At 41.7% G+C, this 15,886-nt stretch overlaps 1 protein-coding gene across 2 annotated transcripts in view; it reads right to left on the reverse strand.

Moving 5' to 3' along the window:
* Positions 1 to 1,583: 1,583 nt before the first annotated feature.
* The window catches only part of LOC143038067 (lateral signaling target protein 2 homolog), a 31,810-nt gene continuing 17,507 nt past the window's right edge, over positions 1,584 to 15,886 (reverse strand). The window contains exons 9-12 of one of the 2 annotated variants that reach the window (XM_076206969.1): positions 14,646 to 14,854; positions 14,281 to 14,537; positions 10,264 to 10,485; positions 1,584 to 3,690 (exon numbers count right to left, since the gene is read on the reverse strand). In XM_076206969.1, coding sequence (XP_076063084.1) covers positions 3,565 to 3,690; positions 10,264 to 10,485; positions 14,281 to 14,537; positions 14,646 to 14,854 — 814 coding nt within the window. In that variant the 3' untranslated portion in view covers positions 1,584 to 3,564. Of the gene's footprint in view, positions 3,691 to 10,263; positions 10,486 to 14,280; positions 14,541 to 14,645; positions 14,855 to 15,886 lie in introns of both variants that reach the window. The other variant, XM_076206968.1, reaches the window with a different exon arrangement.

A 15,886-nucleotide genomic window follows, 5' to 3' on the forward strand; every position in this document is an offset into this window, starting at 1 on the left:
TACCAATCACTTGTTTAACAAATGGCACACTGTACAAGCTTTCATGCCTTAATTAAATCTAGATAATTCCTATTGCAATATACATATTTACATCAGAGCCACTTCCACGTATGCCTTGCTAATTAAGAATCCCTACTTGGCAGGTATATGACAGTGGAATATTTGAAAAAGCTTCAAGCCATTGGATCAATTTACTCCTGATATTAATATTACTGTAACAAGGTTGACAGACAATGTAGACATTTATTACTGTATGTGTACTAAACTGTACAAGTTTAGTATATCTTGGTCAGGATTAGCTCATGGTACAAAGAGAACTGATGGCAATACTTCAGTATGCAGCTCATAGCAAGCATGGTGGCAGCGAAATGCAAGAAAACAAAGTATCAATCAAGAAAATATCACTTTACATAAGCACAATTAGTATTAAGACTTATCAAATCAGAGATTCTAGTGTGCGTGGTACCATTTTTCACATTTAAGTTGAAGAATTGGGGTTTCCTTAACTGCAGTGGACTTACATATTTATCACAATGTGCATCACTAGTAACATACTTAATCATAGTAATATTGTAGCACATTAGTAAAATAAACTTTTATCCCACAGTCAGTGAAGATGACACTAATGTCAAAAGTTCTGTATATTTCGATCACTAACTGTGATCCTCTTCTGCTGAAAAGGATCACAGTTAGTGATCAAAATATACAGAACTTTCGACATTAGTGTCTTCTTCTCCGACTGTGGGATAAAAGTTTATACTTAATCATACTATTTACCAAGTATGCAGTGCTAAATCAGCAAATGTCTTCAGATAAAACCTCATGTTACACACAAGATTCAATTACTATGAGATTGAGCACACAAGAAAAAATAATCCCAGTAGAACGAGGCACTATGCAAACCAAATCTCGTCTTGGGTAAATTATGCACAAAAACCATTCATACAACTTCCCCATGCACTGGTATTACGGACACTGACCAGATATCTCACAGAAGTATGGGATGGGGGAGGAGTGAAAAAAGAAAAATGACAAACAATTGATGGAAAAAAGACAACTGGTAACTGTACTTTTCTTGCAGAGCAATTAATTTTTGCCACAAGTTATTTTGTTTAACTTCAAACTTGTAATGAAGAAAATGAAGAATCAATTCCCCCATACTCATTTGCGATGCTTCATGCTCTGGCTGTCTAAGCAGTGGTGGGATTCAGCCAGTTTTTACCGGTTCATGTGAACCCGTTCTTGGAATTTCATGAGCTCTGTGCACTGGTTATTAAAAATTGGCTTATACAGGTTATAATACAGCCTATATTAGGCCAACCTGGGATGCTATTCGTGAGAGAACCTGTTGTTAACATTTTTGAATTCCACCACTGTGTCTAAGCACACAAAAGTGAGAGATTCAGCTCCAGCTAAATGCCTCCACCTTTACAGTTCAAGCAACAGCAAGGGCAAGAATCCTTCATAAACTTGAAATCTACAGTTTTCCAAAATAATGTGCTGCAGTGAAACCCACTCATAACACTACACTGATCACCACTTTCTTGCCATACATAGTAAATCTTGGGTTCTAAATAATTGGACACTTAAAAAAACTTTAATAAACGAAAATAAAAGATGTTCTTGTCATATATGGCAAATAGTCATACAGTGCAGTGTGGAGTTTGTGCTAAAGAATAGAGTACAAATGTAGTGTAGTTTTGAAAGGTACAAACAATACCGACTTAATACAAAGTAATAGGGCAACAAATGGAGAAGTTTGGCATGACTCATGATGAGAGATAGAGAGATAGAGGAGAGATAGAGGAGAGATAGAGGAGAAAGAGAGGGGAAAGAGAGAAATAGAGGGGAAGAGAGAAAAAGAGGGGATAGAAAGGAGAAAGAAAAAGAACGGAAGAGAAAAAGAGAGGAGAGAGAGGGAAGAGAAAGAGAGACTGCAAGAGACCATAAAGTCTACACTACACAGTTCCATTGGGGCGGGGGGGAGATAGAGAAAGACAAGTTGAGAGGCAAAGGGGATAGAAAGAGGGGGTGAGAAGTGGAGAGAATGAGAATGAATGAGAGGGAGACAGAATGAAAGAAAATGAACGAGAAAGTGGGCAAGGAGGTGATGTAAATCTGAATAAGAAAGTCATGATTTAGAAGTAACCAATTATTTTTTTTTTAGATAAAATTGGTCTTTAAATTTAAAAAATTAGGTCTGTACTGAAAAGATATGTGACGATACCCAGAAATATATGGGAAGGATGCATCAGTAAAAAACAATGGTCTAATAGAAAAAAATAGCTTTCTGCAGCAGTCATAAGCTATCTGCATCCACACCAATGAGGAAAATCAACCTTCTCATACACAAATATCAAGAACCATTTCATGAGTGGGAGCTACCTACAGCAGTGTTAAGATCTGCAACCATCAATGGCAATGTTAGCAGTAGCTTGAACTGTACATCAAGTAGGAGGTCCCACCCACTGCCCACCACACTGCAATAGTCTACAATATCATTGAACAACATTTGTGACCCCCACCCCTAGTATCAAGGATAAACAGTCAGGCCTTCTCATGGGTTTTTGGGAGCAGCCATAAACAGCAAGCTTTGAGTTAATGACTGCAACCCATTCAAGAACACCAATTGCCCACAACACACATACTTATCTATACACAGCCACCAAAGATAAACTTTGTAGGAAGCCAACTACTACTGGGTCAAAAGCACTAAGTATAAAATATTTGAAGCAACAGCTGGTTACACACAGAGACATTGTTGATTACTTCAACCATGGGTGTTGTAGCAGCCAACTACTCCAGTAAGGAATTAAGCAACTGCTGAAGGCAGTAAGGAGATGCAGTGGCTACATAAGTGGGCAGTATGGAGTAGCAGCTACTTAAGTGGATTACTATGCAGCAGCTTATTGCAGTCAAGTCAGGAGTGGCAACCTAATCCACCCTAGATGATGAAGAAGAGGAGACAAATCTTCAGCTGGCAACAGTAGTCCAGTAAAGAAGCCTTCTCTACATGGAGCATTTGGATAATCGAACCTCCTTATCCAACTACTCCCTTCACTCACAAAAGCACAAGGCATAATTTCAGTGTCTCCACATTTTTACAATCCTTAAAATTACATATTCTGAAGTATCTACAGAACCTTTAAAAAAATCAAAGGTATACATCTTTTTATATTCACTTACAACAAATTATAACTTAGTCTGTACCTTTAAAAAATAAAGGCATTTCATATTCATACAATTATCTCATGAGAACATTCTTACTTGTTACATCTCTTCTAAAACTTTGGGTGATCTTGAACAGCTGTAAAATCTTTTCTGTTCCCGAGGCAGACCTACACAAGCTGCTCTTGGCCACAAAGACTGATGATGTGGGGTACCTTAGGCACAGTGAGGAAGAACTGACAACAAAGAACAGGTTATGCTACCAACAGCATGAGTGGTCCAACATGAAAGAGATAGGTCATGGTTAATTAGATTGGTTAATAACTTCCTCTGGAAGATAACACACGAAGGCATCTTAGGTCAAGAGGAAGAATGAGGTCATGATGGCGGGTAAGGTCAAGAGGGACTGTCTGTTGTGAAAGTAACATAGTGGAGAAAGCAGACATTACACACTCGTACAGCTTTCCAGATACCGTAGTGTGGCAGTGGCACTGTGTGTTGGCTACAGTGTGCACAGAACACCTGCAAGAAAATATAAATTATTACAAACATGAGCCAACAGTATACAAACAGATGTAAGGATTACAACAACAAAACTGATTATGTAAGTTTGTTTCTGTGTCACTGGTTTCCAAGGAGTATAGGAGTCAGTTCATTTTGTATTTGATAATGTGAAGGAAAATAGCCAGAAAACATATCTTGGGCCTAGTCTGGAGACAAGTGTAAGCCCCTAGGAGTTGCACCTTGTGATAGTACTGAGTGTGTTCAAGGATTTTGAAGATGGGCAGCAGGGAGATGATTATCTTTGATGTCCATCTTGCAGAACTATTACTAACAGGTACCCATTGTTCATTCAAGATTCTAAGTATAGTAAAATCTCTAATACCCAGAATTTAGTTATAAAAAATATTCAAGTAATTGGACCAATCAGATCAGGAAAAATAAGGTATGAAATACAAATTCAGGCTGACATGATGTTGGCTGCCCATGTGGCAAGCTAGGATATAGTTCCATTCTTCACCACACTGTACACAGGATAACCACCTGTTGCTCCCTTCCTTCACACAATCATTGTTGTGTCCACTTACTGAAGTGAACTAACCAGTGTTCCTGGACTGCTCCATTTTCATTCATCACATTGTCTTCTTGCATTGCTTCTGACCCAGGGCAGTGGGTAAGATGCAGGGATGACCCATAATCCAGGAGCCAAGAAAAGAGGGAGTGAGGGGTAGTGAATGGAAGTGGAGTATGTGGGGATGAAATGGGTGGAGGTGGCTTTATGTCTTTTGATTTTAGCTACCCTCCATCTGGGGTATTGGCTGCATGTTATTGTGAGGTTAAAAGCTACTTCTTTGTTTCCTCATCAACAAAGAAGTTTGTAGAAGAGAAGAAGCGAGCTTTCACAGATTGGTTACAAAATAGGACGAGGGAGTCATATGAGAGGTACAAAGAAAAGAAAAGAGAAGTAAAGCAAAAGGTAAAGGAGGCAAAGAGGAGAGCAGATGTGAAGTGGGGTAAGAGTATGACAGAAAATTTTGAAAGTAATAAAAAGATGCTTTGAAAAGAAATTAAGAGAGGAAGAGGAGGCAAATCAAGTAGAGAAGAAAAGGTAAAAGGTGCAGATGGAGAGATGATAATGGAAGAGAAGGCAGTAAGGGGAAGATGGGCAGAATATTTTAGGAAGTTGCTAAATGTGAAGGAGGATAGGGAGGGATAGTTGCAGTGGGAAATGCGAAGAAAATGACTGTGATGAGTGAGGAAAATGGAGGAGAAATAAGGAAGGATGAAGTGAAGGCAGTTGTTAAGATGATGAAAGCAGGTAAGGCACCTGGTCTGGATGGATGCCATGCAGAATGTCTAAAAAAAGGAGGTACAGTGATGGTGGACTGGCTGGTGAGGTTATCTAATGTTTGCTGGAGAGAGGGTAGAGTGCCGGAGGACTGGAGGAGTGCCTGTATAGTTCCACTTTACAAGGGAAAAGGGGACAAGTGTGAATGTAGTAGTTTCAGAGGGATTAGCTTGTTAAGTGTAGTTGGGAAGGCTTATGGGAGGATCTTGATTGAGAGGATTAGGAGAGGAACAAAGGGAGTAATTGGTGAGGAACAGTGTGGATTTAGGACAGGTAGAGGTTGTGTAGATCAGATCTTTGTGGTAAGACAGATATGTGAGAAAGCTATAGGAAAGGGGATGGATGTTTTATGGGCTTTTATGGATCTCGAAAAGGCTTACGATAGGGTAGACAGAAAGGCACTGTGGGAGGTACTGCAGATATATGGGATAGGAGGAAAGCTTCTAGGAGCTGTCAAGAGTTTTTATGAGAGTAGTAGAGCTTGTGTCAGGATTAGAAATGGAGAGAGAGTGGTTCGAGGTAAAGGTGGGACTTCGTCAGGGATGCGTTATGTCGCCCTGGCTGTTCAACTTATACATGGATGGGGTAGTGCGAGAGGTAAATACAAGGGTAGTGGGTCAGGGATTGGAGATGGTTAAAAAAAATGGAGAAAAGTGGGAGGTGAGCCAGCTGTTGTTTGCTGACGACACTGTGGTTGTGGCAGGATCGGAGGAGGGATTGAGGAAGTTGGTGACAGAGTTTGGAAGAGTATGTGATAGAAGAAAGCTAAAGATATATGTGGGTAAAAGTAAGGTGATGAGATGTACAAGGGGTGAAAGTGGCAGTAGACTGGAAGTGAGCATTAAGGGAGAGTGACTGGAGGAAGTGGATAGTTTTAGATACTTGGGTGCAAATGTGGCAAGAAAAGGTGGAGTGAAGGTGGAGGTAGAATGTAGATTGAGAGAAGCGAGTAAATGCCTTGGTGGATTGAAGAGTGTAATGAGGATTAGACATTTGGGAATGGATGCTATGAGGAGACTATATTAAGGAGTGATTGTGCCAACAGCACTGTATGGGGCAGAGACATGGAACATAAGAGAGGAAGAGAGAAGGAGTTTGAATGTGTTTGAGATGAGGTGTCTGAGAAGTATGATGGGGTTTACTAGGCTAGATAGAGTGAGAAATGAGGAGGTGAGGAGAAGAATGGGGGTGGAAAGGGAGTTGGGAGATAGGGTTGATGAAAGAGTATTAGGATAGTTTGGACACATGGAAAGAACGAGTGAAGAAAGACTAGTAAGTATGGAAGGCAGATGTGGAGGGAGTGAACATGAGGGGACGTCCTAGGGTGAGGTGGATGGATGGGGTGAAGGGGGCTTTGGGGAAGAGGGGAATGTCTGTTGAGGAAGGACGGGAGAGGACAGAAGACGGGTGAATGGAGAATGGTTGTATATGGATGATGTTGTGATGCATGAGGTGTAATGGGCGGGGGAATGGGGGGTGAGGTAGTATGTGTGAGCAAAATTTGACGCAGCCCAAAGGGATTTCTCCCCGTCTTCTCCTTTTATGAATGGGGGGACGGAGAGGGGGGGTCGCCGATTTAATGAAGCGACCTTGCTGTGGATGTGCTGTGTCTTGCAACACTGCTTCTGACCCAGGGCAGTGGACAAGGTGCAGGGATGACCCGTCATCCAGGAGGTGCTAAGCTAAGAGGGAGGGTGGAAGGGTGTGGAGTGTATTCAGGGATGGAATGGGTGGGAATGATTTTATGCCTTTTCCTTTTTGGCTACCTCCCTTGTAAGGGGGAAAAAGCCTTGGTATATGTATGTATGTAAAAGCTACTTGGAAGCATGCAGCTGATACTTTGGGGGTTTATATGGGTGCCCCTATGGACCAGAGCCACACGTCATTTTGTCTGTGATAGAGGAAATCTCTATTCATAGAGAAAAGATACTACTTTATTATACTGTGACTGTCCCTCTGTTACGCTGTTCCCCTCACTCTTAATACTGTCCTGTACCACTTCTCTGAATATTCAATTCCTTTTTCACTGAACCCTGTGGTCAGGAAGAAAGAATACTGCCACCAACTGTTCTTACTTGTATGGGACTTCACCATGGATGTGTTATGTCACCTTGGCTTTTGAATTTATACACGGATGGGGTGGTGTGAAAGATAACAAGCTTAATAGGCAAGGGATTTGAGATAATTCAAGAAAATGGAGAAAAATGGGAAATAAACCAGCTGTTGTTTGCTGATGACACTGCACTTGTAGAAGGATGAGAGGAAGGATTAAGGAAGTTAGTGTTGGAGTTTGGTAAGATGTGTGAAAGAAGGAAGTTGAAGATAAATGTGGGTAAAATATACAATGTACAAGGGGAGAGGGTGCCAGCAAATTGGAAGTAAGTACTATGGGAGAGAGACTGGGGGAAGTGGACAGCTTTAGAGACATGGGTGTGAATGTGGTGGGAAAGGGAGGAGTGGAGGTGGAATGAATGCAAAGAGGAGATTGCATGACACGTAATTGTGCCGACAGCACTGTATGGGGCAGGGCCATGGAACATATAAGAGGAAAAGTTTAAATGTTTTTAAGATGAAATTCCAGAGAAGTATGGTAGGGGTTACCAGGCTGGATAATATGAGAAACAAGGAGGTGAGGAGGAGAGCAGTGGTGGAATGGGAGTTGGGAGATAGGGTTGATGAAAGAGTATTGGGATGTTTTGGACACATGGAAAGAATGAGTGAAGAAAGATTAGTAAAAGAGGTGTGGAAGGCAGAGGTGGAGGGAGTGAATGTGAGGGGTCAACCAAGGATAAGATGGATGGATGGGGTAAAAGGGACATTGGGAAAGAGGGGAATGTCTGTTTAGGAAAGAAGGGAGAAGTCAAAAGATAGGGGTGAGTGGAGAATGGTTGTGTATGGATGATACTGTGATGCATGGAAAAGAGTGAGTAGGGGACAGGGGGTGAGGGAGTATGTGTGAATGATATTTTGACACAACTTGAAGGCATTTCTCCCTGTCTTCTCTTTTTCTGCATGAGGGGATGGAGAGGGGGGTCACCAATTAAATGAAATGGCCTTGCTGTGGATGTGCTGTGTCTTGCTGCATTGCTTCTGACCCAGGGCAGTAGGCAAGATGCAGGGATGACCCATCATCCAGGAAGAGCTAAGGTAAGAGGGAGGGAGGTGAATGGGAGGAGTATGTGGGGATGCAATGGGTGGGAGCGGATTAATGCCTTTGGCTTTGGCTACCTTTGTACATACATCAATACATATACCAAGGCTTTTTTCCCCCTTACCAGGGGGGTAGCCAAAAAGGACAAGGCACAAAAACATTCCCACCCATTTCCTACCCGAAAACACCCCACACCCCTCCACCCTCCCTCCCATCTTAGCACCTCCTAGATGACGGGTCATCCCTGCACCCTGTCCACTGCCCTGGGTCAGAAGCAGTGTCGCAGGACACAGCACATCCACAGCAAGGCCGCTTCATTAAATCAGCGACTCCCCCTCTTCGTCCCCCCATATAAAGGAGAGGACGGGGAGAAATCCCTTCGGGCTGCGTCAAAAATTTTTGCTCACACACACTACCTCACCCCCATTCCCCCGTCCAATCCACCTCATGCATCACAACATTTTCCATATACAACCATTCTCCATTCACCCCTGTAATGGGGAAAAAGCTGTTGGTATATGTATGTGATTTTGGCTATCTCCCTTGTAAGGGGGAAAAAGCCATTGGTATATGTATGTATGGATGGTGCCCCTTAACACATGTAAGAAATAGTGATTAACTTAAAATTGGAGACTGCTGAGAAGTCAGAAAAGTGGGTTTGATACAATGAATTGATGGAAGAGTATGATGTAAACTAGTCCACCATCTATATCAAGAACCAGACACAGCAGATACACAATATTTTGTGAAAATAGAGATGAGTAAGTTCTTAGAAAAAGTGACAATGGGGGGACGGAGAGGGGGGGGTCGCCGATTTAATGAAGCGGCCTTGCTGTGTCTTGCGACACTGCTTCTGACCCAGGGCAGTGGACAAGGTGCAGAGATGACCCGTCATCCAGGAGGTGCTCAGATAAGAGGGAGGGTGGAGGGGTGTGGAGTGTATTCAGGGATGGAATGGGTGGAAATGATTTTATGCCTTTCCCTTTTTGGCTACCTCCCTTGTAAGGGGGAAGAAGCCTTGGTATATGTATATATGTATGTTTAGATGAAATAAAAAGATTCTTGTCCATAGTTTTCATTATGATGATTTGGTTTAACATTGCACACTCCCCCTGGCAGGAGGCTTGGGTGTGCATTACAGTTTTCATAGCAAACAATATTTATTCTGCCATGTTTAGCACAGGAGGGGTGGGAGAGCAAATTATGTTTGTGGTAGGGACCTCCAAGATTCCTGTGTCATCCTGAACTAATACTGTATTTTCATTCTATGCATTTCAATTTTTTCAATAAAAGTAAATCAGCATGTCACCATATGATGGAGTGGTGGTGAACTAGTTCTGGCTATCTGGCTCTACTGTTCAAGTGCTGTGCCTTGGTGCAATGCTTCTAATCCAAACACTGAGGCTAGGGTATGGGATAACCCTTTATCCAGAAGGGGCTAAGATGAGAAGATCTGGGAATGGGTTTCTGGTTGGGTGCAGGATGGGTGTAGAATGGGTGTAGGGTAGGTGTATGCTTTGACTTAGCCACCCTTTTATAAAGGCAAAAAGGTCTTTTGGTATGTTATGTTGTTTTTATGAAGCGGTCTTGCTGTGGATGTGCTGTGTCTTGCGACACTGCTTCTGACCCAGGGCAGTGGACAAGGTACAGGGATGACCCGTCATCCAGGAGGTGCTCAGATAAGAGGGAGGGTGGAGGGGTGTGGAGTGTATTCAGGGATGGAATGGGTGGAAATGATTTTATGCCTTTCCCTTTTTGGCTACCTCCCTTGTAAGGGGAAAAAGCCTTGGTATATGTATGTATGTATGTTTTTATGTAACCAATTTTTTTTTTCCAGATTGCTTTACATCACTACAGTCTATACATCCAACACAATAATATATAGCATAAACTATTTTACAACTTAGTTAAAAAAAAAAAGAAAAACAGAAAATGAAAGACAACAGGATATTACAAATTTGACACCCTTTCAGTCTCAACTAGGTGGATATTACCATGTCATGATCACTAATAAAATTGAAACCTTCCAACTCAAGCATACATTCAATAATCAATTGCATTAACTCAGCAAAGAAGAAACCTTTTCTGGACATACCTTGCCACAGTTTCGGCAGTGATGACGCCTTCTGACTACAGTAAAAGATGCTCCACAGGCCATGCAGCGTGGTGCCTGGTCATCTGGTATCCATGGTGGAGGCTCCAGTACCACTGGGCGACGTCTACTGGAGGAGGCAGAGGATGTGGGAGAACTGTCCAGATGATGGGTAGATCCATACACCCCACTATTGTAATCCACTATTCCTTCACTTGCTCCAACCTAAGAAAAATTTAATTTGATTTTTTTCAATGGATGTCAGATGGGAGTGAGTTGGATTGGGTGCATGCCTTAGCTGGCTACATCCCTTATACAGGGGAAGAAGCCCTTGTTATATACACACATTTTTTCATCAACCACATTTACATTTCCAAACTACAAATAAATAAATAAATAAAATAAATCTCATTTATAGATCCACAATGAATTAATTTCCATGTTGGTTGTACTGGGAAAGTCATCTAGTAGGGTGTGTGTTGGGCTTTCAAATACTTAGGTAGGTGAGATATTCTATTTTCTTTCCTATTTGGTCTCCTGTTTGTGTGTGTGCAGTCATATTGGATAGTATACCTTCAAGTTGCCCATTCTATTCAAATATCTATGATAACTTACTCTCCAGCATTCCACATCTATACAAAAACACAAACACAAATTGGAGAACATACATGCATACATATACCTAAGGCTTTTTCACCCTTACAAGGGAGATAGCAAAAAACAAAAGCATAAAATCCACTCCCACCTATTCCATCCCCACATACTCTACTCCCATTCACTCCCTTCCCTTTCTCTTATCTTGGCTCCTTCTGGATGACAGGTCATGCCTGCATCTTGCCCACTGACCTGGGTCAGAAGCAATGTAGCATGACACAGCACATCCACAGCAAGGCTGCTTCATTTAATTGGCAACTTCCCCTCTCCATCCCTTCATGAAGAAAGAGAGAGGACAGGGAGAATCCCTTCAGGATGTGTCAAAATACCATTCACACATACTGCTTCACCCCTCCTTCCCCCCACCAATTCCCTTCCATGCATCACAACATTCTCTATACACAACCATTCTCCACTCACCCCTATCTTCTATCTTTTCCCTTCCTTCCTCAACAGATATTCCCCTCTTTCCCAATGCCCCTTTTACCCCATCCATCCATCTCATCCTTGGTCATCCCCTCATGTTCACTACTTTCACCTCTGCCTTCCACAACTCATTTGCTAATCTTTCTTCACTCATTCTTTCCATGTGTCCAAACCATCATAATGCTCTTTCATCAACCCTATCTCCCAACTCCCTTTCCAACCCTGCTCTCCTCCTCATTTCTCATTCTATCCAGCCATGTAACCCCTACAATACTTCTTAGGCATTTCATCTCAAACACATTTAAACTCTTCCTCTCTAATGTTCCACGTTTCTGCCACATACAGTGCTGTTAGCACAATCACTCCTTCATACAATCTCCTTTTAGCATCCATTCCCAAATGTCTATTTCTCATTACACTTTTTAATCCCCCACGGCTTTTATTTGCTTTTCTCAATCTACAATCTACCTCCACCTTCACTCCTCCCTTTCCCACCACTTTCACACCTGTATCTAAAGCTATCCAGTTCCTCCAGTCTCTATCCTTTAATACTCACTTCTAATTTTGCTATCTCTCCTCTTTTACATCTTATCACCTTACTTTTACCCACATTAATCTTTAACTTCCTTTTGCACACCTTCCTAAACTCCATCACTAACTTCCTTTATCCCTTCTCTCATCCTGCTACAAGTGCAATGTCATCAGCAAACAACTAATGGCTTATCTCATATTTTTCTCCATTTTCTTTAACCATCTCCAAACCCCGGCCTATTACCCTTACATTTACCTCTCACCACCCCATCCATGTATAAACTGAACAGCCAAGGCAACATAACACATCCCTAGTGAAGTCCCACCTTTACCTCAAACCACTCATTCTATTTCTAATTCTAACACAGGCTCTTCTACTCTCATAAAAACTCTTGACTGCTCTCAATAACTTTCCTCTGATCCCATATAACTGCAATACCTCCCACAGTGCCTTCCTGTCTAGCCTGTCATAAGCCTTCTCCAAATCCAAAGGCCCAAAAAACATCCTTACCTTTCCTAAAGCTCTCGCTTACCTGCCTTACCACAAAAATCTGATCCATGCATCCCCTACCTGTCCTAAACCCAAACTGTTCCTCACCAATTACTCCCTCTGTTCTTCTCCTAACCAAAACTCTCCCATAAGCCGTTCCAACTACACTCAACAAACTGATCCTTCTGAAACTACTACTCATATTTGTCCCCATTTCCCATGTAAAGTGGAACTATACAGGCACTCAAGTCCTCTGATACTCTACCCTTTTATAGACAAACATTAAACAACCCCACCAGTCAGTCCACCATCACTGTACTTCCCCGTTTTACACTCCACATGACACCCATCCAACCTAGGTGCCTTGCCTGCTCTCATAATTTTTATAACTGCTTTCACCTCATCTTTCCCTAACAGGCAGTGGCACCACCTCAACTGTCATTAGGAACCCATTCCCTTCAGGTGGTCCAGTCCGCCAAGCTACTAGGCATCACAATAGACGACCACCTTAACTGGAACCAGCACATCAACAACATCATCAGGACAGCCTCTTACAAACTCTTCATGCTGCGCAGATTGAAGTCCCTTGGTACCCCATCACCAGATCTAAAGGGAGTCTACACCACCTTCGTACTCCCCACCCTCATGTACGCCTCCCCAGCCTGGTCATCATCACTTAACATCACACAGAGGAGCAAATTAGAGAAAGTACAAAAAAGAGCGTGCAGAATTATCTTGGGTAATCAGTATGAGGGATACGAACACGCCCTCACCACCCTCAGCTTGCCAAGATTGTCCGACAAACACAGTGAGGCACTGAATAAGTTTGGACAGGACCTAATGCTACACCCACGTCACCGTCACTTCCTCCCACCTAACACCACACCCACCTGCCATGCAACTCGGCATTCAAACAAAATCAAGCCCATCAGAGCGCCGAGGACTGACCGATACAAGAACAGTGCCATTCCATCCATTGTCCGCACAATAAACTCATCATAAATTTTAGACTAAGCATATCACTCTAATAATTACTATATTACTCATAAAAGTGCCCAATTGTATTATTGTCAGTGTATCACTGCTATCTCAATAAACCTATTATTATTATTATTATTATTATTATTATTATTTCTCCTCCATTTTCCTCATTCATCACCATCATTTTCTTAGCACTTCTCACTGCAACTAACTTTCCCTCCCCATCCTCCTTCACATTTAGAAACTCCCTAAAATATGCTGCCCATTTTCCTCTTGCTACTGTCTCTTCCATTAACAAGCATTCCAAAATCCATTAACAATGAAGCACTCCAAAATCAATTGCCACATTCTATATTTCAAATTCCCTCAGAAATCAACCCAGCAGAGAAAGAATTCTCAAAACAAGCAAAAATTGCATTGGGGTGCCTACATCTATGTCAACATACAGCAGTAAAACAGCAACAGACACCAATTGCTCCAGATCCAACTGACACCCATAAGACACAGACCACATTCTACTACATTGTCCTACTTTTTTTCTAGAGAGCAACACTAGATCTCTTCAAATGTCTTATAGACTGAACTTATGGCCATGACTGGTATCTTGTGGATACATGTTTCCTGTAAGACAGAACTAGGCCAAAGAATTGATTGACTAATTTTGTTTTTCCTAACACCACATGATTCTATTCTCTTTGGGGAATTGTATGCACTTTGGGATAGATGTCCAGTTTTTGAGAATCACACCTGACTACTTTCCACAGCATGGTTCTCAACAACTGGGAAAACAAAGACACTTTCAAACTACAGAGGTGGTACAATGGCAGGTACCTGCATATGGTGGTCCTGAAAGGTGGACAGTAAAGGTGCCATCTACAAAACCCATCAAACCCCTCACCTCCATTCAAAATACCCTGGGAAAAAACAGCACAACCTACAGATGTGGACACTGGCATTGGCCCAGATGATGAAGACGATGAGGAGGAAGAGGATGACGAAGCTGGTGTGGTTGTGGGAGATGATGTATCTGGGCTAAAGTTATCATCTGCTTGCATTTGTGCTGTAGTCCCTTCACGAACATCGTTCAAGTCAAGGGTAATGTTCCGTTCAGGGCTGTCATGGCTAACATGCCGTTGTGGGCTGCCAATAACTACCAAGGCATCTTCTGCACTTTCCACACTCAGACGCTCAGAATCTACTTTATAAACAAATACAAAATCCATTAACCAGAAGACTCAAAATTAAAGATGAAAAATATATTACAAAAATTAATGATGAAAATATACTAAATAAAATTTTCTACCTTGAGTGCCTTCATTACTGAAGACATCGTCTCCAACAGGAGCACATGGCTTCTCTGGTGGCATGCTTTCCTCCAAAGGAGTTTGGTTGAGCAAGAAGACATATTTAAGAATCTTGCGCAGGTCACTAGCATAGTTTGTCTGCAGCTGGTCTGCCACACCAGAAATGCACACGAAGAGACGGTGAATAAGATCCTCTGGGTCAGAAAACCTAATCATAAAGAATCAATTAAGAGTCCAGTTATGCATTACCAAAACCAAATATTTTCCAATTTCAAAATTTCAATAATCAACTTTCCATTACAACATATATAAGTACACTTATTTTTATTATCGTAGATTATTTTTCTTTCCCATCCAATTAACCAGTGAGATGGCTTGGTGAAGAAGAAGAAGAAGAAGCTCTTTTGATTAGAGATAGGAGGGTTTTATGAAGTCATGAGAACAAGTTTAGAAAGACCAAAATGTCTAAATGATGTGAAGAAATAGTTTTCCATATAAATACATAAGTACTTGGAATAGCAGAGAAAGTATAGAGCCTAAGCTGGAACAATACATGCATTAAAATCCATGCACAATAAATGGAAATTAAGGCTAAAGACCAAGTTGGAACCAAAGAATTTGAAGCTAGGTATGACAAATTGGAGAGTAGGAGATGGGATCCCATGAAAGTTTCTCCTTTCATGTATGCTACAATTTGGTAAACAAATATGTCCTCTACAATGGAAAGTTAGAGCTGTGGAGGTTATAACCCCCCTCCCCTTCTCCCCAAATATATTTGTGACCTGAGTCTTCTCTCTAATATAAAGGGCCTCCAGGAACTCCAGTCAGCGATTCCCATTTGCTGAGTATAGAGCTTTTTCTACAAGAAATGAAAGAATCAGGAGATCAGTTCCACCAAGAAATACTCCACAATTATTCTCCATCATACTGTAAATAAAGCTACTAGAATTAAAACGGATATATTTCACTTTGTGTTATCATCATTCATGGCACATTCCGAGTAAATGTAAATATTCAAATAATCAAACAAAGGAAGACAACAATAATCACACCTGAAGTATATAAGACAGGCAGTAACAAAACTAAGTGTAGTAGTCTCAGAGGGACCAGTTTGTTGAGTGTAGTTGGAGAGGCTTATGGGAGGGTTTTGATTGGGAGGGTTTTGATTGAGAGGATTAGGAAGGGAACAGAGGGAGTAACTGGTGAGGAACAGATTGGTAAGACAGATATGTGAGAAGGC

The sequence above is a fragment of the Oratosquilla oratoria genome, chromosome 23, assembly GCF_046742065.1.
Source record: "Oratosquilla oratoria isolate Oo_2021 chromosome 23, ASM4674206v1, whole genome shotgun sequence".
Taxonomy (NCBI): Eukaryota; Metazoa; Arthropoda; class Malacostraca; order Stomatopoda; family Squillidae; genus Oratosquilla; species Oratosquilla oratoria.